This window comes from Mirounga angustirostris, unplaced genomic scaffold, assembly GCF_029215605.1.
Source record: "Mirounga angustirostris isolate CCGP_5_RB_7025 unplaced genomic scaffold, mMirAng1.0.hap1 SCAF_5, whole genome shotgun sequence".
NCBI classification, from domain to species: Eukaryota; Metazoa; Chordata; class Mammalia; order Carnivora; family Phocidae; genus Mirounga; species Mirounga angustirostris.
The window spans coordinates 74,690,547-74,713,996 of NW_026991713.1; the positions used below are offsets into that span (position 1 = coordinate 74,690,547).

Sequence of the window (23,450 nt, forward strand, 5' to 3'; positions counted from 1 at the left end):
GCTGACTCATTTAGCAAGAAAAGCAGAACGCATTTTTTTTCCAGGTGGCTTCTGAAGTGAATGATCTTTAAACATCTCCAAATATATACCCAACTTTGGGCTCCGTGTAATCCCTGTAACACTCTGATGTTCTGAGACTTTCAATGTTTGTCCTTATTCTAGAAAGAATCATAGACTAGATGAAAAGTAATCACTTAATTCAGCTCTTCAATTCACCATATAATCATAAGTATAACTATAGCAATGAGATTAAGGGAATAAGAAATTTAAGGAAAAATGACTGTGTTTTCGGTATCAATTGAAATGTATCCAATCCTGCATATTGGAACTTTACAAAGTGATTATTGCCTGTACTTAAGAAAATTCCTCATGCATCAGCCCTATCCTGAAGAGAAAATAGGCCAACCTGCTAATGCACAGCTGGGGTTTCCATTTTGGCAACCCCCCAAACCTTGATAATCTCTCTTTTGCTGTTTCAACACCTCTCTCAGGTTTGCAGATTTGGAAGTATGCTGGATTTCACAGTAGCAATGTCTTCATTCTTCTGCCATGAAGACTTCTCTGATGGTCAGAACTATTGATGAGTCCTCCCTGTTGCCAGAACCAATCGCTCAGTGAGTCAAGCACTGAGGACTCAGGTCAGGAGCCTCTGAGCACAGCATAATACATTCTTCCTTCAGTTTGGTGGTTGGGGCCAAATTTCACCATGAGGTAGGAAAGCCATGCCATTCAAAGCTAAGTCCTCTACACTTTTAACTTATGCTTGAAATGCCACCTTCTAATCCATAGGAGCAGTCGCCTGGCAGCTCCCTAAGTAATGGCAGGTTCAGTATAGATTTTCTGTGGGAAATCAAAGGGCTACTTCTTCAAAATGTACCAGCCCTATCTCCCTTAACTGTAATTTCACCAATTCCCTAATTCCCTGGGCACAGATTCCTGCTAAAATGAATTATTCTCTTTTAAAAGTCTGAACTTCAAACTTTTATACAGTTACTAAGTACAAATATCCAGGATGAATTCATCTGAGCCAGCCAGAACCATATGCTATTGGTGCAAGCAAACAAAAAGGAACAGAACTGCTCTCTGAGTCTCCAGATTCTAGGGTATCAGAACCATCAGAGTCAAGACTGGTACCTAAACCCTCTGATCTGTGACCTTCTGAAGGTTCCCATATTTCACGATACGCCTTTGTAGGATAAATGGAAGACAGTCTTCTAAGGTAGATATTTCAAAACCTGACAGCACTCTATTTTCCAGAGGTTCACACACGAGGTAGCTATGAGCCACTGTAGTGGTTCTCACAGTTTTTTTCTTTCCACTGTTATGTTAAGCAGAGGGATGCCAGAACCCCAGCACTTCTTTCCAACTCAACAAAGCTTATAAAGAACCACCTCTTCCAGAAGTCCTGGTTTCTAGAGGCTACTATAACCCCAAATGGCTGCCTTCCTGTATCCTCCAACTGTGGCAGAATCATTACCTTTTCTACTCTGCCGCCTCTGAAAATCCTCTCCATCAAAGTGGCAGTAAGTCACATGAATGCAGAGCCACTGAAGGACTGACAGTTAATGCTTCAACATTTAGCATGGGATAGAAAGCATCAATAAACATTGTGCACCAAAAGGAAGGGTGGAGGGAGGAAGGGTTAGGGAGAACCCTTTCGTACAAGGCTCAAAACTCTGGCTTGAACACAACCACTTCATTCTCTGAGCACCTTGCAAATCTGAAGAGTAAATTTAATCTACTGAATTCTTACTATCTGAAAACTACTCTCTAGGCACTATGAAGGAATCAAAAAGGATAACATAATTCCTGCCTTCTAAGAGATTCTGTTTCTTATGTCCAACCAGATTCCCAGAGGTCTATAGTATTCACTTGGGAAAGATCCTCAGAATTATTCTGTCCTACAACTCATTCTGATGCTTTCGTAAAGCTGTGTGATAGGAAGGCTTCTCTCACCTGGCTTGCAGTTCCAATGTTCTCTCTTTTCCAGATACCTGGAAAGTATGTGGATATTCTTCATTGTGAGTCTCCACAATTTTCATTCCATCGATGCCAACCCTGGTTCGAACTGTGAATTTAGAGCCCACCAAGCTGAATCTTGGTACACAGTACAGCAACATGTTGTTAAACTGCAAGGACACAGAGCACACATCAGTAAACAGGAAAACAAAGAAGAAAGAAGGAAGCGACCAGTATTACAAGTAGTCCTAGACAAAAATTCCAAGGAATTCCCAGGGAATATCATACCCCCTATGTGAGCAAGATTATTTAAATACTATATTGAGATTTTTATGCTTGTATCAGAATTACCTTACTGTAACACTTATATTTCCCTTTATTGGTTCATAATATTTGATACTTAAGTAAACCAATTATCATTTTGTACTATGAAGAAAATTAGTTCAATTAAAATTGTTCAGCAACAATTTATTAAGGACTTTTCATATACCAGGAATTGAAGTTCTTAACCATATAAGCTGAAGCCCTTAGGCAAGAAAATTTCTAATTGTTGTGTCTTACAAAGCAAGTCTTCAATAGCTAGTAGAGGAAATGAGTATTATTTAACAATTATTTTTGCCAGTGTGTTTAGTATTAAGTTTAAAAAAAAAATCAAGTTATTAGTTTAGAACATGTGGGGTTAGCACATTAAACCCTTTGTAATAAACTAAGTTACTGTTTTTTATTGGCCTATATCTTAAGAATTTGTCATGTATGGATAGAAAAGTCATCTATTGGGGTGCCTGGGTGGCTCAGTCGTTAAGTGTCTGCCTTCGGCTCGGGTCATGATCCCAGGGTCCCGGGATCGAGCCCCGCATCGGACTCCCTGCTCGGCGGGGAGCCTGCTTCTCCCTCTCCACTGCCCCTGCTTGTGTTCCCTCTCTCGATGTGTCTCTGTCCAATAAATAAAATCTTTAAAAAAAAATGAATAAAAAGTCATCTATTTTAGCAAAAAGTTTTTAAAGATCTTCTTTACCAGATTTTCTTTTAAAATGAAGGACTTTATTTTGAAACTGAATCAAATAATGTATCACGCCCCCTTTCTAGCCAACAATGAACAACCCCTGCTAGTCAGAACCAAACAGTAAGTTTGGGAAGACATTTAATTCACTTTTGAACACACTGAAACATACAAAAGGAGGAAAGGCTAAATACTTAGGTTAATTTGTAGGCGGATTCCTAAAGAAGGTCCATACTTATCTTCTTCCTCCTTCATATTTATTGTTTCTGACACTGCTTCTAGAGTTACATATATTTTTCAAAGACAAGAATAACTGGAGACTTAAACTCTGTGCACTATGTAACCTCTCATGTCTCAGGATTATTATCTATAAAAGTCACTGGTTCTTCAGAGAATTAAATCCAGAAAAATGTCCTATTCTGCCAGATTCTGTTTGGCTCCACAGAGCCATCAAGAAGAGAGATGTGGATGGACTTTTAAAACATTTCCACCGGTGGGCGCCTGGGTGGCTCAGTTGGTTAAGCGACTGCCTTCGGCTCAGATCATGATCCTGGAGTCCCTGGATCGAGTCTCGCATCGGGCTCCCTGCTCGGCAGGGAGCCTGCTTCTGCCTCTGACCCTCCCCCCTCTCATGTGCTCTCTCTCTCTCATTCTCTCTGTCTCAAATAAATAAATAAATAAATAATCTTAAAAAAACCCCAAACATTTCCACCGGTTTATGTGACACTGCCCATTGTACTCATTCTGAAAGCAAATTTCTTATCAGTTCCTTGTACGTTATTTTGCAAGTTCCTGTAACCAGTGTTAAAATTTCATTTCCACACTGGATACCGTAGAAATAAAAGGGTAATAAATACACTTTAGCATTTCACATTTACATTTCTAGAAGAGAACCCTAAAGACCTATCATCAACTGTCCACTGCGTTCTAAGTGTGGCCATCTCCAGCCTCACTGCAGTACATAGGATTCAGGGATTTGAAAACACTCTGAAAGGCTCTCATCACCATCCCAGTTTGCTTAAGGCAACAGCTTGCTGCTAACTGTTCCTGTTAACATTTTTTTCCTATCTTGTATGAAGGCCTTCTCAGAAGGGGATTTGGTCAAGGCCAACCAATATGCACAAGGCTCAACTTTCTTTCTTTTTTAAAGATTTATTTATTTGACAGGGGGAGAGAGCGAGCGAGCACGTGCGAGCAGGGGCAGAGGCAGAGAGAATCCCAAACAGGCTCCATGCCCATCACGGAGCCTGACGTGGGGCTCAATCTCATGACCCTGAGATCATGACCTGAGCTGAAATCAAGAGTTGGACACTTAACTGACTGAGCCACCCAGGTGCCACAAGGCTCAACTTTCAAGATGGCAACCACCACCTCATGTTTCTGCAAACTGAGTGACAAATGTAATGTTATAGCATAAAATTTCTGAGTTATCTGATACTTGTACTTAAGTTCACTTTATAAAATTCAGCAAAGTCTTGTTATTTTATAGAAACATAGTCCATGAATATGGAAGTTCTAGGCATTTGTTTTTCGTGGTGACACTCACACAAGATGACAGACTACCTTATAAATGATATGTTTCTCTTCCCATTTTATGCTTGCAGGATTATGCTTCCCCAATTACAGATGCTTCCTAAGCGGGACTTTACACTCTAAACACTCAATAACTATTTATTAACCTTATATAATTCATATCATAATCTACTGCAAATCAATAAATACCATTTTTCTTCTTCCTAGGGGTCAAAGTAAGAGCACAAGGATATAAAATATTGTTTACAAAGCAGTAGATGCCTTCTGTTCCCTCTGTGAACCTTGCTCCTGGGGCAAAAGCCACCATCACCTTCCGTGTGGGTTTCCGCCGGTGCTCAAAGAGGAAGTCAGAACAACTGCACGACCAAGTAGATGGCTTTCCCTTTCAGTGCGGGAGATGGCTTTTTATCCATGGCCAGAAGTAGTTACAGACATGTGATCTCTGGCTGATGGAGCAAGCTCTGAAAGTGCTAAGCTAGAAGCTAGCCCCGATTTTATTAAAAGCACAGGGGGAGTCCCCCTTCCTGATCTCCAGTGGTCCTCAATTACTTATTTCAAGGGTCTTGAAATATTTGAGTGAAACAATTCAATGTCATGTTTCACCAGAGACAATTTCATTAAAGTTTTTTTAAAGTTTGTAAAAGTACATGGTTGGAGAAAACTTCCACTGCCTGCTCTGTATTCAAAGTTTAAATGAGTCAAGGGGGAAAAAACTGAAATCTGTCAAGCTATAAGGAAATAAAGACGAGAACAACAAAGGGCCAAGAATAAAATCTCTTGGGTCATTCTACAGGATAATTTGGGGATTTTTTTTAAACTTTCAGATGTCAGGTGTGGTTATTTAATTTAGTCAACAGAGTATCCTGCAGTAATTGAAAAAAGCATGGTGTGGAGGCAAGCAAATGAGCAAACACGTGAAGGTCAGCTCAAGGTTGAAATCAGATTCTACATGCAATTTGGCTTTTTAGAGAAATGTAAGATCACCAGAGTAGGATACAGAAAACTAGCCCTCGTTTTGTTCCTAGAGACAGAGAAAAATAAAAACGGTACTTCTGAAGTTTCTATATACAAAAAACCAAGATGCTCTATCGGAAGAAAAGCGTGTTGTGAAGAGAGCGTGTGACAAGGACAGTGCAGGGGGTGGAGGTGGGAGGCGTGCGGGGATTACTAGAATGGACCTACAGAAATGCTTCTAAGATGGTCTTCACAAGACGAATGTGGCTTTCCGGTAACTGCTGCTCTAGGACTCTGTTCTCCCGGGAGGCAATGGCAAGAGAGGTTTGATAGCTCATAATAACTGGAACAAGATGGGTCCTTTCTTCAAAGTCACTATGGTTGTATTCCCCCAAGGCTATTTGCCATCTGTCCTCCAAATAGCTACTTAATTTGGCTCTGCAACAAGGTGTTCAACCTTAAACTATTTCCAGAATAATTCTCAAATGTCAAAATTAAACCCAGGCAATTGGTTAAGACAGAGCTAAGAGCTTAACTACTGAAACTATAATATAATCCAGAAGAGGGGAAAGGAGCACTACCTAAGCACCTAAAGGAAGGGTAAAAGCAAAGGGAAGACATTAACTCCTACGCATTTTGCCCAAAATAGTATATTAAGTATGTCTTTTTAATCTGTATTTTTGATGCTTTGACATCTTGGGGCTTTGCTGACAATGGAGAGACTTGTCCCTCTTAGGGTTACCCATTTCCTATAAGTAGTAAATGACTCACCTGCAAGCATGCCTTTCATATGGAAAGCAACCCATCCAGAGCCCAACCCCCACTGCCTCCTTTCTTGAGCTCTTCCTGGGCCAGTATTCCCCTGCCCTACCCCTCAGGGCCAGGTACCAGACAACAGCCCCAGTATCCCAGAGCCTGATGGAATTATTTAAACTAGCAAATCCTAAACCTGTTTATGCTGCTTTGCCCATTCCTTCTCATTGAACCCACAATAAAGGCTCTTGCTCACATTTTCTGCTTGCTCCCTCTGCCCCTTATGGACCCTGCTGCTTTCTCAGGTAACCCCCATGGTATGGCATGTCTCTCCTTTTGGGAATCTGTGAGTATAACGATGTTTCTCATGGCAACTGTCTCCTGATCTGGTGGCCTCACCACACCTGAATAACAAAACCTGTATTTCAAATAAATAGACGTCTGAACCCTGACAGGACATCATAATCCTTGCTTTACATAACCTCTGAGAGGTGAAGTACTTTTGTTGAGCTCAAATGAAGATTTTTACAGTTATATGGACAACATCTATATATTTTTAAAAATTATCGAGACGTAATTCATATAACATAAAATTTACCCTTTTAAAATGTACAATTCGTGGTTTAATACAGTTGTAAATTGTGCAGTCATCATTACTTTCTAATTCCAGAACATTTCATGACTCCAAATGTAAACCCTCTGTCCATTTCCTCTTCCCCACCAGCCCCAGGCAACCACTACCTACATCCTGCCTCTCTGCATTTGCCTACTCTGGACATTGTATATAAATGAAATCATACAGTATGGGCTTTTGTGAATGGCTTCTTTCACTTGTCACAGTGTTTTCAAAGTTCATCCATGTAGCATGTACCAATATTTTCTTCTTTTTTATTGACCTATAACATTCCATTGCATAGATATACCACTATATCCATATGTCCAAATATTTTGCCTACTATGAATAATTCTGCTGTAAACATTCATAAACGTTTTGTGTAGACATATATTTTCAATTTTCTTTCTTTTTTTTTTTAAAGATTTTATTTATTTGACAGAGAGAGACACAGCGAGAGAGAGGGAACACAAGCAGCGGGAGTGGGAGAGGGAGAAGCAGGCTTCCTGCGGAGCAGGGAGCCCGATGCAGGGCTCGATCCCAGGACCCTGGGATCATGACCTGAGCCAAAGGCAGATGCTTAACGACTGAGCCACCCAGGTGCCCCATCAATTTTCTTGAGTTACACAAACTTGGGAGAACAGCTAGGTAATATGGTAACCAAATGTTCTTTTTGAAAAATGAGAGATACTGAACACCCCTATGCATGATATTTAGTCCCTGTAAGTTTTCCTTGGAGGCTGTAACCAGAAAATGAAAACCTATAAGCCCCCAGTTAAACTCATACTATGGCTGGTGGGAGGACTGCCTTGCAGCACAAAGTCAGCCTCATGACCAATGTGTCTCTGTTTCTGTGACTCTAATAACAATCCTGACAATAGCTAACATTTACTGAGCTATTACTCAGTGTTACCTTATTGTTACTCCATGTTAGCTATTACTGTGATTCTTATTATACCAATAGATACAGAAAGGAACTGGAATTAACAGAGACTAAAAACATAATGGCCTGGATGCCCCAGGAAAAGCTCTTACATTTGAGATAAGCCGCAGACTAAATGTCATTTCCAGGAAGTAAAGGAAGGGACAGGGACCAACTCCAGTGAAAAGGAACTACATGGCAAACTCACACACTTTTCAGAGATATTTTAGGCACAAACTTCACAACCTTGAGGATACATTTCCTCAAATTGGAAAGATCAAAAGTGGTGATCAGAGAGAACTAGGAAGAGAACTCTGGTCAGAAAGTGGTACCCATTAGCCTATAAGAACGAAAGGAAGAGTGAATCTGAAACAAGGAAAATTTGAGAAAACATATCATACTTCCCCCACACTGATAGCTATGATCATCATGGACAGGTTAAATTGTTTTCAGTTGTGTGTTACTAAGGTAACTGACACGTGTTAAGTACACAGAAAAATATTTTTTAAATACTTTAAGATTTGTGTCCTTGAAAGAACACGTTTTAGTTATGAAGGAATTTCCCCTAACAGTGTTGATTAAACCAGGTCGGACAGAATTGCTTTGGTGAGGAAGCAAGGATCCTACTTTTCCAAGATGCACAGAACAACATTTATGAATTATTCTTACGTGACCGGCTCACACTATAATACTCACTAAGAAAAGGTAGCGTTCTTGTGCTGATGTGTTCCGAGCAGCTAGTTTGAGGATCTGTCCCTCTTTTATTAGTTCATTTGAAGGATTTACAATGTCTTCTTCCTCTCCCAACATCTCATAAATCTCTAAGAGTTTCTTTAGGTTCTCCTAGGAAATTAAAACAAAACACAGCAAGACCAAATAAAGGGAGGTTTTACCTTAGTGGCTTTAATAATACCATGACCTTAGCTAAAATCTGGATAGTTCAGAAGGGACTGGGACTAAGCATAAATTTGGTATAAAATGTGTCAGTTATAAGCAAATTGAAACCTAGGAGAAGAGGGGAGAGGATTATTCCACATAACACTAAACATTTAATAAAGAATCTTTTTTGTTCACCAGTATCAATTTGTTTTTGTCCAAACCTGCAGATAATATTAGGTTATGTTACTGACATTATCTAACTAGAAGATTCCCATCTCCTTTGAAAAACACTTACCATTTTTCTTATTGCACTATTAGAATGGCTTGCTGCTGTAGATATAATTTCAAGTGATTCTAAATGGGAAAAAAGAAAATTAAATAAATGTGTTTTGTTTTTTCTATGCTACTAAAGAGCTGAATAACATATACTACAATAAGAAGAAATCCGAGACCACTGACCACATCTGACACCAAAAGCAGGGGCAATTTCCATTTACAAAACAGATACTTTAACAAGTTGATTTGTAAGCAGATTACTTGGAACATGAAGGACATTTCCCTGTAAATAAGTCATACACAACTATACAGATGACCTATATAATGAACCTTCAAAATTAACAAATACATGTACACTAAACTGGTACAAGGCACTTTGCCAGACACTTTCATATATATTATGTCACTTCATTCTTTTTTTTTTTTTTTTTAAGATTTTATTTATTTATTTGACAGAGAGAGGCACAACGAGAGAGGGAACACAAGCAGGGGGAGTGGGAGAGGGAGAAGCAGGCCTCCCGCCGAGCAGGGAGCCCGATGCAGGACTCGATCCCAGGACCCTGGGATCATGACCTGAGCCGAAGGCAGACGCCTAACGAATGAGCCACCCAGGCACCCCTATGTCGCTTCATTCTTACACAACCTCGAATGGAGAGTCCATGAGCCAGCTCCACTTGGCAGATGAAACAAATGGCAAGTGATGTGGCTTGGTTAAGGTCACACAACTATGATACTGTGGGGCCACACTGGGACACCTACATCTTCTGGTTCAAAGTTCTACAACATTTCAGCAGGAATACTGTTTTATGAGTTTTATGAGCAAATTAACCACCAAGCATAACCAAATTTCTTTGGGAAAACACACTCACAGTTCTAGTCTTGGTCAGGTGAGGGGGAATCCACTGATGCCAATGCTGATGGAAGGTTTTGTTGCTGAGCAGGTGGTGGGAGAGATGGGAATGGGAACCATCTGGTAAGGGCAAGGTAGGGGCTCCAGCACCGCTGGTGAAGAGCTGTGGAGGCTCAGGCCTCCTGCTGGATCAACCCCAGGGAATGCTCTCAATCCTAAATCATGACCTGCTCTTTCTTTTCTATCTTATGAATACTGGCCTGATTAATTCCGTTACCGCAACAACCTCATTACTTCTAGACCAAATACTCTGTCTTCTTTGTTCCATGGCTGAACAGAATGCACTTTTGTTGCGTCCTCCTCTACTTTGGGTCTCTAAAAGCACCTCTGTGATTTCCTTACAATTTTAGTTTAAGGAGCAGTGGGCAACCAAAGAGAGTAATAAAATACCCTACAGCGTTGTTAACCTTCTCATTGTTGACACGGCCAGCTTAGGGCAAGTCTAAGTCTTTGAGTATAGAAGAAACTGAATTTTTATTTAGACTTAGGAGGACTCTCCTGACGGGGGCAATTCTGTGCATTCCCTACAGGATCCAAGGTAGAGGGAGACAGAAATAAAATAACCTGGGATCAGCAGTTGGAGGAGTAGCAGTGGTGATCCCACCTTCAGTCCTACCACTAGTTCTGCCACCAAAACCAGCCATGCAGCCCAGATGAGTGGGAAGTGGGCATGAAGTGGAAAGTGGAAAAAGTCAAGTCAGGATAATTCTAAACTGTAAAGGGGGAAAGGGAAGTAGAGAAGTTCCTGTGGTCATTGACTCACTTGGGTGGTAGGAGAAATGTATCAGAGAAAGCCTCTGTTAAAAAAAAAGACCCAGACTGCCAAGACGAAAGACTGTATTCTGTGTTCCTCATCTCTTACCAGGGTACACTTATAATAAAAACAAGAAATTACTAGCAAAGTACCAATGTTTCAAGATTGTACAGCAGCATAGTTAGTTCTTGACACTAAGCCATTTCTATCCCTTAAACTTGTATTCTACCCTTCAGTTACTTGATTTATTTTTTTTAATTAAAAATTTTTTTTAAAGTAAGCTATACACCCAAAGTGGGACTTGAACTCATGACCCCTAGACCAAGAGTCACATGTTCTTTTGGCTGGGCCAGCCAGCTGCCCCCTTATAAATTTTTTTTTTTTTAAAGTAAACTATACACCCAATGAGGGGCTTGAACTTATGACCCCTAGGATCAAGAGTCATATGCTTTGATTTTTTTTTTAAAAAGTACATGAGAGGGCCACCTGGGTGGCTCAGTTGTTGGGCGTCTGCCTTCAGCTCAGGTCATGATCTCAGGGTCCTGGGATCAAGCCCCGCGTCGGGCTCCCTGCTCGGTGGGAGGCCTGCTTCTCCCTCTCCCACTCCCCCTGCTTGTGTTCCCTCTCTCGCTGTGTCGCTCTCTGTTAAATAAATAAATAAAATCTTAAAAAAAAAAAAAAAGTACGTGAGAAAGCTAAAGTATTGAAACTCCTGAGCCTTAAAAAAAACCCATTCGTGAAAAACAAACTGAGGGTTCTAGAGGGGAGGGGGGTGGGAGGATGGGTTGGCCTGGTGGTGGGTATTGGGGAGGGCACGTTCTGCATTGAGCACTGGGTGTTATGCACAAACAATGAATCATGGAACACTTCATCTAGAACTAATGATGTAATGTATGGGGATTAACATAAGAATTAAAAAATAAAAACAAAAAACCCATTCGTTAAGCTCTAAAGAAAAAATAGAAAACAACTAGAAGAACGGGAGTAAAATTTTCCCGGGAAAATGTTAACTGACACTACAAAGCATCATTTTCTCTTCTCTTTTAGGGTAGGTAGAGCCAACTTTGCTTAGGTTATTTTTACACAGTAAATGTCATTTTAGCTCTCTTGGTATGCATCAACCTATCTAATTAACCAGCAACACCAGTAATTCTGAATGGTTGTATTCTTCCTGTGAGAAGGTAATTGTGTATTGCTATTCCAGATGTCTTTCTAAGACTATCGTTTCAGATTTCTGAGTTAATGATTAATGTGAAATCAGCATGAGAAATGTGATTTGCATTGCTCTAAACCTGTGATTTGGGCTCAGAAGGGCTTGCCTAATTGAGATGTTGATGACAATTTCCAGTGAGGTTATTTTTTGGCAGCAATATTTTACTAAATTGGCTGTGAGATATATCTTGCTCTTTAACCACAAGGCTGCCAGGTCACTTGATTACCCCATAATAGAAAGGGGGCAGGAGAGAAGCATTTACTTTTAGCATCATTCCAGTCAGGAGAATCAGAGGGCAATTTCCTTAGGTAGTCCTTCAGGAGCATCTCATACCGGGGAATCCGCTGAACAGGTTCTAGCATGTGATGCTGCAAAGTCAAGCTCCCACAGATCTTCTGTTTCTACAATGAGAAAGGTTTTTGAAGAAAGATTTAAAAATGAAATCGGCCCATCTAAAAACTCACTGTCATACAGAACTTTCATGAAGGACAGTATTTCCCTACAAAGTGTGGTCTGTGGACACTTGCATTAGATCGATCTAAGGCACTATTAAAAATGCAAATTCTGAACCCTTTCCCAATCTATGAAACCAGAATCTCTGAGGCTAAGGCCTGTGAACAAGCATTTTAAAATATCCCACATTCTTACAACATTAAAGTTTGAGGCCCACCAATCTAGTCTAAGAACAGAAAGAAAAATCAAGCAGAATTTTAAGGAAGAAAATTCCAGATTGCTGGCAACCACTTCAATTAGTCACTAGGAGGGTTTGTGTGGTCACATTATTGAATCATACTCCAGAGATTTTTAAAAGATGCATATATTTAATGAGGTTCACAAGCACAACAGTATTACATGACTTTGGACTCAGCAGAAACTATTTAATAATAAGGCTACCATAAATGTCATTTCTTTTGAACTTAAAAAGACTCCACATAGAAGAATGACAAGATCTGAGCATCTTATTATCTCTCACAAAATTTTAGTTTTTCATTAGGCCATGCCAGTCTTTTCCATTAGAAACTGAACTCTGTAAATAGATCTCCTTTTCTTACAGCAAAATTGAGTCTATAGCCCTTATTTTTAATAAACTGTTAACATAAGACAGGGAAAAGATTATTTGAAAAATAAGATGTGTTCTTGTTCATATTAAACAAATGAAGAATCCCATTAAAATACTTATTGAACTCATACCATGATCAAGGCACTGTCAGGTATAAAAGTTGTATTAAGACATGATGTTTGCATTCAAAGCAAACAAGAAACTAAAGCCTTCACAGACAAGAGAGCATTGGACGTGAACTCTGATGAGGGCAGCCTCTGGTGGGAAGGGAAGACAACCAAGGGACAAGTGCCCAAAGAGGGACCATGGAGAACAGGCCAATGGCAGTGGGAACACACACACACACACACACACACACACACACACACACACAGGGGATGAGGAAGAAAAGATAATCTGGGGTAATAAGTCAAGCTGAGTTTAGACTTGCTTCATCAAATGCAGGTTTTCATGCAGGAGAGTGGTATCATTAGATCTGAGATGTATTAAGATTAACTTACTGCAGTGTGGCTTTAGGGAGATGTGGGGAAATTCGTTTGGAAGTTATGGTGTAGACCAGGAAAAAAATGTATGAAGAGCCTGAAATCAACATGGAAGCTGAAGAAATAATAGCTTTCCTTACTACAGTATAAAATACTAATGATATAAGTTTAGTCATTTCATTTGACTTTCTCCAAAAAATCTATTGTATATGTGTATAGGAAATATATATATTATTATATATTATATGTATAGTAAATATAGGAAAATATTACTGATCTCCACATTTTTACATGAAGAAACTGTGGCTCAGAGAAGTTAGAGTCTTCTGAAGTCCAGTGACTAAGCGGCCGAATGTTAAACTTAGTTGGTTGATTCCCAATGCACTATGACAGTTTAGAGGTAGGAAATGATTAGAAACAATGACCCTAGAGGCATCTGTAGGACATGATGGCTAAAGGCCCAGGAACATGAGGGTGTGAAGGCCAAGAAGAATGCAAGGAGTCAATCAACCCTGTACTCTGTCCACATCACAGTTTAAGCCAAAGGGGCTAGTAAAAGAATCAAAGGAGCCAGAGTTCAGAAAGGTAGATGAGTGCTTTAATCGTGAGAGAAGAAAAAGAAAAAAAGTGAATGGAAAGAGGCAGGACTTTTGTCTATGGCTGAGGGAGGAGACTGGCAAAATCCTCCCTGGAAAAAGCAACTAGAAAGCTGGATAAAACTGATAAAACAACCATTTCAGCCATCTGGAAATTGACCAAAGGCACAGAACAATCTGAAAAGCGTTTATGCTTCAAAATTGTTGACCTTTGGGTAAGAACAGTGAGAATTTGTGGCATTCTGGCCTGGGGTCCCACCCATTCCTCCCCTAGCAAATGAAGATTCAATGACTGGAAGGTTCAGTTTGGGTGGGACTGGCTGTGAGGACTGGCAGCGTCTCTGCTAAAGTTGAGAGGGCTCATTAGATTTGGAGTGGTGGGCAATGCACACAACCAGCAACACTGTCAGTGAAAGTGAAGGTGGGCAAGTGGGGAAGACCAATGGCTCTACTAGCCTGAAGCTGTGGTTGGAGGTGGGAGGTTAGATAATAATATTCTTGGCTAAGGCTGTGTGAATGATCAGCAGAGACAGATGAGAGCTTAAGCCAGTATACCCCCTGGGCCACCCTGAGGCTATGAACATGCAGACAGGAGATATAAAAGGGTCCAGTGGACTTGAAAATGGTCTGATCTTTAAATGCGTTCCCCTATGCATAGGTCCATCAGGAGGAGACAGTTTACTGGCTCTAGGTAGTTTAGTCCTCTCTGTTCAATAACTGTTTGACCCTTAACCTACACAGACAGAGGGGCAATGCCTAGAAAGCTGGGATCACATATACATACACACGAATATTAAACCATATGCTGAGTAGAGACATTGGCAACTGCACACCAGAGGAGAGACAGATTTTATAGATTGAGTCTAAGCAAGTTACTAAACAAACAAAACTAACCAAAGCCTCTTTCAGTGGGGGAAATCAGAATCCAGAGTTGCCACAATAGGTTATCTAAAATGTCCAATATTCAGCAAAAAAAATATGAGACATTCAAAGACATAGTAAGCTGTTACTATTTACTAAACTGAAAAAAGGCAATCAAAAGAAATTGTCTATGAACACAGATACTGGATGTAGCTGGCAAAGACTTCAATGTAGCTATTATAAAAATGTTCAAAGAATGAAAGGAAATTGTATTTGAAAAACATGAAAAGTATAATAACAATGAATGCACAAATAGCAATTTCCAAGGAGGAAACAGGCATTATAAAAAGGACCAATGGAATTTCTGGAGTTGAAAAGCACAAGAGCTGAGATGAAAAATGCACCACTGGGACGCGACAGCAGATTCCAGATGGCAGGAGAAAAAAAAAATCAATGAACTCAAAGAAAGATTAATAGAAATGATACAATCTGAAGAACAGAAAAAAGACTGAAGAAAAATGAATCATCTCAGAAATTTGTAGAATAACAAGAATACCAACATACGTGTAATTGGAGTAAATTATTTGAAGAAATAATGGCTGAAAACTTCTCAAATTGATTAAAAAACCCTACACATCTAAAAAATTCAACCCTAAGCAAGATAAATATAGAAAGAGTCACATTTGACACATCTTATTCAAATTGTTGAAAGACAAAAGCAAAGAGATAAATTTGAAAACAGCAAGAGAAAAACAATTCATCACATACAGGAAATATCAATACAGTTCCTAACTTCCCATATAAAACAATAGAGGACAGAGCACAGTGAAATGACATGCATTTTGCTGAAACAAAACAAAACAAAACAAAACTATTAGCCAAGAATTCTGTATCCAGTAATACAATTCAATAGTGAAAAAAAAATAAGGATATTCCCAGATAAACAAAGACCAAGAAAATTTGTTGCTATCCAATCTCTGCCTTACGAGAAACACATCATTTTATGTGGAAAGGAACTTACTTCAGAAATGATAAATATATGGGTTAATACATTTATAGATATATTTTCTTATATCCTCCCTTCTTCCAAAGACATAAAATTATATAAAATAATAATTATATCACTGTATTACTGGATTTAAAACCGACAAGGGGAATATATAGGAGACTAAAAGCACAGGGCATGGAGGAACAGAGCTACAATGGAGCAAAATGCCTGTATTTTACCAGAATTAAGGTTAGTATTAATCTGAAGTAGACTGTGATAAATTAAGATGCATATTATAATTCCCCCAACAAATAGTAGGAAAAAAATGAAAAACAGTTTTAAAATTTAGAGGAATTGAAATGGTAAAATAAGAAATATTTATATAGCACAAAAGAAAACAGAGGAGCAGCAGACTCCCCACCCAAAAATCCTATGTGATCCAAAGAATTCCTTTTTGATTTTTTAAACTTTATCAAATAATACATTATTAACAACTTTGACTAGACAATCAAATAGAAATTACTACGGTGTTATTAAAGTGTATTATCCAGGTTTGGTGAAATTGGAAAAAAAAAAATCAGGACACATATATAAAGTGACACACACACACACCCCCCCAGAATAATAATGTTTGCAGAATGTCAGGGTTTATGGCAATCATTCTTTATATTCATTTATATATTCATTCCATCATCTCAACCTCCGAAAGAAAGCAAGAGAAGCATAGACCTGAATGGGAACTCACTTTATAAATTTATGTGGATCTTTACAAAAGCTAGACTCAAAAGCAAACAGACTTTACTGCTTAGCACATAGCATGTGCTCAATAAATATGTTAATTTTGCAGAGATGATTTTTGCATAATTCAGAATAGCATGGAATTTAGCAGTCTCCAACAGATGTCTCAATTTAGAAGACCAGTGCTCCAACCCCTGAGATATAGGGCCTCACAAGATGTCTCAATCTGAACTTTAGATCTAGAAGACCTTACGATTTCTATGGAAAAACTAATTCATAGCCTTGAACAAAAGGGTCCAATTACCTGAATTTCTTCAACTACTGATTTGAACTGGGGAACACGCTCAGTCATGTTTTTAACCAATTCCATAGCGTTATCAAATCCCTTCACATATTCTCCATACATCTTAAGGAATGGTGCCAATTTCTGAAGGATGTCACCAATTCTAGGGGTTGTTTCCCTGCACAAAACACAGAAACAGGTCATTAAGATTTCTTAGAGAGTAAGTGAATTAACAGACTCCAAATGAAGTGATCACTTTCTACACACTCCCTGTGCTTCATCAGACCCACCTTGCCATGAGATGGGTAGAAAATGAAGCAGCACCTTTTTAGAGGGAGTTTAGAATGACATAGTAAAGAGACATGCTATGGAGTTTTTAAAGCTCCAGATTAGCCCTGATACCGCATCTCCACTAATCAAAAGATAGTTTGGAGAGCAGATATGAAATCCTTTTCAACCAAAGCTAAAAATGTACCACAACTCCTTATCAGTGGTCTTTACAGTAAAAATTTAACTCAAATGTTTGGCTGTAGCTCTGTGTAGCATTATTGTTTCAATTTAAAAGCAAATAACGCAGCACCTAATGTGACTGCCTTAAACATATCATTTGCCATCTACTCCTCTTACCATTCTTGCATTCGTTTTTCCAGCTCTGGCAATAGGAATTTACTATGGAAGGCATTTATTGATGAAATATTAGAAAAGATTTTATTCACCATCTCTGCTGGATATGAGCCTCGATTTGCTTCTTCTAATAATTTGCAGTAAAATACCTGAATAAGAGAATAAAGCAAACATTACTTTAACTTTATTGGTTACCACCTAGCACTGTGCTGGGCATATAGTGGGCTCTTAGTAACTTTCGTTGAATCAATGAAAAGGTTCATGGTTCAAGAAATAAATCATTTTTGAAATGTCTGAATATATGCTTTGATTGAGAAGAACCAGGAATTAGAATTAGAAACCTTGACTCTAACCTAGGCTATGCATCTATTTGGGGGATGTTAACCTTTTCTGTGCCAGAGAATTTCCAAGTGAGGTAAAGGGATTTACTCCTATCTATAAGTAGAAGTAAGAGAGATGGAAAGCTTTACATACAACAATTGTGGTACATTTCACTCCTCTTTATGTTTTGAATGACTTTGACGGCACGTGTATCATATTGCCCTTTACTGTAATTTGTTGGCATAAATCTCATTTTCCCTATTAAAACCTGTATGCCCCCTTGGGGAGGGAGGCCATCACAGTTTAGTTCCCACAGTAGAACAGGTGCTTAATAAATATCTGGTCAATGGATAAATAAAAGAATTTCAGTTCACAGATGTTTTCTTGCTTTTAAGTAAGTAATAATGCATGATAACTTGAACACTTACAAGAGGATAAAAAGATCTCCTGTACATAATAATGAGTATCTTAAAAACAATTTTTTAAAAAATTGCAGTCTTAGCTATACTCCACTAGGGCTACTATACCTCTTAATTGCCATTCTGTTAAATGTAGGCAGAAGGAGGTCTGTTCCTTCATAATGTCCAGATGGTTGTTAATTTTCTAAATTCACCTCCACTGCATTTTCTTGGGAGGCAAAAAGAACACAAAATTATGTCCTTAGAGACTCCAATAGATAGGATATTAATTAAGACTCTAAAATTCTAAAAGGTCAGCAATAGTAGCTGACAAGCTAATACAGCTAAAATAATAAAGAAGAACAAAAACCAAAAACCCACAAAACCTGGTAAGAGGAAAAGACATGTCTCCATGATGGGAATACCTAACATTTCAGGTCTGTAATCCCCATGAGGAAAAAAATTGTTTCGAAGGTACAAACTCAACATGAATTGATGGACTTACAGTGAAATTCTTTGGAAAGTGAGTATTTAAGTCACAAACTCGTTATTTCAAAGAACAGAACGCTTAATCTGATCCCTTAAGGCTCACTCTAACAGGGCCAGAGTTCACACTAGGAACCGACGATAAGGAGGTATAATACCCAGGATGGCGTGTTCCCATGAAGTTCCAGTTTTCCGATGGCAGAAGTGGGACAATTCTTCTTATAATTAACACTCAAACATGGCAACTTTCTCTTCTAATAAGAGAAGTCTACATTAACAATCTACCAATTACCTTGTTCTTTTATCATTAAAACAATATTAAGAGGCCTTAGTTTTCAAGTGTTCTTATGATGCATTTTAAAACTTTCTTTGTAAACGTACGTGTATTTCAAATGAGAGGCTCCGTGATGAGAGTACAAAATGTGAAAAAGTAGGATGTCATTACCAACAAATATTGACTATGCAACTTTACACCAGGCACTGTATTAGATGTCTCCTACAAGTTTGAACAAGTGAACGCTCAAAATTCTTCTGGCCCTAATACTCCATTAATTCAGATGACTCACATGGGGCTGAAGAGTGCATGAGACAAATAGAATCAGTGACATATTCACGTACGAATTAGAATCACCAATCTCTTATTTAGATGATAATGGTAACATGGCTCTAGGATCATAACAAATGGTCAAGAAACATACTAGTGTTTAGTGTTGAAAGATACAGATAAAGGCATTTTGTGACTCACAGAGAGTCCTTGAATCTGCTCTTTATGAATTGAAAACCCTTTGTGTCTAGTGAATTCACTGACAAAGCTAAAAATCCTAAAGATTTCCTTGAAGAAAAAGCTTTCACTGGCCAAAAAGTCATGCTCTTCTTATAGTTCCTAAAACCCCTTGATTACTAAAAATGATGTACAATGCCAAAAAATAACCCTGAAAGGGAAAATCTTACCTGATCTAAGAGGTCAAGTCGGTTGACATAAGCTCTTTCTGTAAGCAAAAGTTCGTTGGCTATTTTGTGAAGCTTTTGCTCATTAGTTTCCTAAAAATACAATAGATGTTCACATATTAGGAAATAAAGCCTGGACATATTTTTCAAGTAATAAACACCTTATCAGATGGTCAAAACAGTTTTCTCAAGCTTCTCAGGTACCCAATTCATTTCAGCCATGAAGGGTCATCCAACCAGAAATGAACAAAATTAAAATAATCTTCTAGATTTAACTTAGAACATCTGTAGCCTCTGTCAAAATTAACACTCTCATCTTTGTTCTTAAAACACATTTTATCTTTCTTAGATACTGTATTTGGCTCATTTTCTCCCTGCCTCTCTCAGGCCACTCTTTAGCCATGATTTCATCATTCTCTCAGATACCTTGTCTAATTATTAGCTCTATGTACCCAACTTTTTGCCTTTTTAAAAAATGTTAGGGAAAATTCCAATCACATATGAGTAAACAGTAAAATGAACCAGTACGTATCCGTTACTAAGATTCAACAGCTATCAACTCATTGTTAATCTTGTTTCATCAATCCTCCCCTCCCTCTACCCACATTATCTTTTTTTTTTTAAGATTTTATTTATTTATTTATTAGAGAGCGAGCGAGAGAGAAACAGCATGAGAGAGGAGAGGGTCAGAGGGAGAAGCAGGCTCCCCGCTGAGCCGGGAGCCCGATGCGGGACTCGATCCCAGGACTCTGGGATCATGACCTGAGCTGAAGGCAGTCGCTTAACCAACTGAGCCACCCAGGCGCCCTCTACCCATATTATCTTAAATACAAACACTTTATTATTCCCTCAGTGTATGTTTACTTAGCCCTTAAATATATTTGTATAGCTTTGCTAGTTCCATGAGAATGGGAACACTTTTTTTTCTCGCTAACTTGGTAACTCTCTCTTGTCTTCAATAAAATGCTGGCATTCAATAAAATATTGCTGAATGCATGAATGAGTAGCAATAACACAAACCTAACGACTGTTGGACTTTTATTACCACTTTGATATGCTGTCAATGTAAGACCAAACTCATCTTTTCAGGAAAACCTCTCTCTTACCACCTCCCACCCTACCCCATGCCACCCTACCCCACCAGAACTTTACCAGCCTGATGATGGTTCCATCCCTTTCCAGTTACCTGGCTTTGGCATCTTGAATCTCTCTAAACTTAGTTCCCTACCACAAAATCCAGCTGCTATGAGCTCCTACTCATATTATATCATTAGCATCCATCCTTTAAGTTTTCATCCCTGCCACCCGGTTTTGCTCATACCATATGTCAAGCCCAGCCAATCAATAGCTCCCAGTTGATCTGATTCTACCATTTTTTGGCTAATCAGACCCACCTTGCATGCTGTTGTATGAGCAATCTTTCTAACTCTGCTTTGCCAAGATCATTCTACTTTCCATAGAAGGAAAACTTCCAATAGTCCTCTTTTCACCAGCAGGATAAAATCCAGACTCTGTATATCATTCAGGGTTGTTCAAATCTCATCTCTACTCACTGTCTCAGACTTCTTTCCTGTTGTATCTTTGCAGGCACCCTTCCCTCCAAACACACCAATCTAATGCACCGTTATAAAACATGTCCATGGCCATTCCCAAACTTTTCTTCTTTCCATTCTCTCTGCATGGCATACATTTTTTTTTTTAAGATTTTATTTATTTATTTGACAGAGACACAGCGAGAGAGGGAACACAAGCAGGGGGAGTGGGAGAGGGAGAAGCAGGCTTCCCGCGGAGCAGGGAGCCCGATGTGGGGCTCCATCCCAGGACCCTGGGATCATGACCTAAGCCGAAGGCAGACGCTTAAGGACTGAGCCACCCAGGAGTACCCCCTTCAATCTATTTTTTTTAAAAGATTTTTATTTATTTATTTGACAGAGAGAGACACAGCAAGAGAGGGAACACAAGCAGGGGGAGTGGGAGAGGGAGAAGCAGGCTTCCCATGGAGCAGGGAGCCTGATGCGGGGCTTGATCCCAAGACCCTCGGATCATGACCTGAGCTGAAGGCAGACGCTTAAGGACTAAGCCACCCAGGCACCCCCATGGCATACATTCTTGCTTTATCTCTTTAGGTGTTTAAGACTTACTTTTTTTTTTTTTTTGGATGGCTTGCTGAATTTCCATTCCTTGTCCATGGAGCCTTCTTCAACTATCCAAAGCTCTTGGGTTTGGTGCTATTAGAATTCATTTTCTATTTTATACCTAAACATCTTTTTGTTGAGAAATTTCTACCTAGGTATTTGCTGAAGTATCCTTTTCATTCTAGGTAAGTGTGAAGCATAGTAAGGGTTTAGTAAAAACTAATAGGAAAGCAGAACAAAGTATATTTTAAACCAGTGTCTAATGTGTGCAAAGACTACATTTTAAACTATGTATAAAATCCTATTCAGCTGTAGGAATGCTTCATTGTGTTCAGCATATGAGGTCTACTTTTATGCTTTATGCAGTATCTGTTCTAATGTGAAAAGTTATCATTTTGCTTTTTACAGCAGCACTGAAATGAGGTATTTTTACATGAAATCTTCAGGTAAAGTAATGTAATACTGTTTAAATATTTGTGGTCTCAAAAATACTGAAATAAGAACTATGTAGTCATTAAATTCCACAGTTAGCCAAGGTTTTGGTTAAACAACAAATTCAGGGTAAAGTATTAGCATTATCGTTTGCCTGTTTGACATCCTTTCCCTCCATTTCCTAATGATACCCAGATTTGTTCAGAGCATCTATCTTACTACTATGTAGCCTTTCCTTTGGAGAAACTACCCTCATTCCCCAGATCAAAATTAGGCCTTGACTGGTATAACAATCAAGAATACAGTGACTGGTTCAGACGCCAATAAAACATGAGGCTATATGCACTGGGGCTCCCTCCTCTCGGCACCACCCCTCTCTCCTATCACCAGCTCCTGTTAATAGATCTGCCCTTTTCCAGAATGTTGTGTAAATGGAATCACACAGTATGTGCCTTTTGAGTCTTGCCTCTTCCAATTCTCAAAATGCATTTGAGATACATCCTTTTTGTCATTAGTATTAGTGGCTTGCTCTTTCCAAGCCCTTATTCTTTTTTTTTTTTTTTAAGATTTTATTTATTTATTTGACAGAGAGAGACACAGAGAGAGAGGGAACACAAGCAGGGGGAGTGGGAGAGGGAGAAGCAGGCTTCCCGCCAAGCAGGGAGCCCAATGCGGGGTTCGATCCCAGAACCCTGGGATCATGACCCGAGCCAAAGGCAGACACTTAATGACTGAGCCACCCAGGTGCCCCCAAGCCCTTATTCTAATAGTGGTACTACTGTATCTTTTTGACTTACTCACACACTTTCCTATGCTCTGATTCTAGTTTGACAAATAACTCTAAAGAAAACCATCCAGCAGAATTTGTGCCGTGATAAAATGATACATCTCTTATGAGTCAGAGAATTCATTAACCAACAGGTCATACTGGTTGTTATTGCTATGCAGTGAAGTCACTCCTGAGGTCTTCCACATCCTACAGGATCTTAAATAGGAAGCTTATAATAAACAATCTTTTGCTGACTCTAAATCATACTTTAGCTGAACTTGGCAAGTTGTAGGTATCCTGGTCATAATTTGCCAAATCCAAGGGAGATGCCAGGAGTTATTAGCAAAAGCTGTGTCCTTCCACACAGATGGGCTTCTAATGTCAGGACCCTGACCTTGCCAAAACCAACACAAAGATAAGCAAAAGTAAACTTGCTGACATTCAGTTTAAACACTCACATATAGGTGTATGAAAAGTTACTAGGGATTTTTGTGGTGGAGGTGAGGAAATCACCGACCCAAACAACAATTTCACCAGAAGAACAGCTAACACTTATTCACTGA

At 39.1% G+C, this 23,450-nt stretch overlaps 1 protein-coding gene across 4 annotated transcripts in view; it reads right to left on the minus strand.

Moving 5' to 3' along the window:
- FGD4 (FYVE, RhoGEF and PH domain containing 4) overlaps positions 1–23,450 on the minus strand; it is a 213,756-nt gene that overhangs the window by 16,767 nt on the left and 173,539 nt on the right. For all 4 annotated transcript variants that reach the window (XM_064591407.1, XM_045873648.3, XM_054507109.2 and 1 more), the window contains 7 exons: positions 19,555–19,644; positions 17,402–17,547; positions 16,796–16,952; positions 12,029–12,167; positions 8,909–8,967; positions 8,431–8,577; positions 1,957–2,129 (listed from right to left, as the gene is read on the minus strand). In XM_064591407.1, the coding sequence (XP_064447477.1) occupies positions 1,957–2,129; positions 8,431–8,577; positions 8,909–8,967; positions 12,029–12,167; positions 16,796–16,952; positions 17,402–17,547; positions 19,555–19,644 (911 nt within the window). The remainder of the gene's footprint in view (positions 1–1,956; positions 2,130–8,430; positions 8,578–8,908; positions 8,968–12,028; positions 12,168–16,795; positions 16,953–17,401; positions 17,548–19,554; positions 19,645–23,450) is intronic.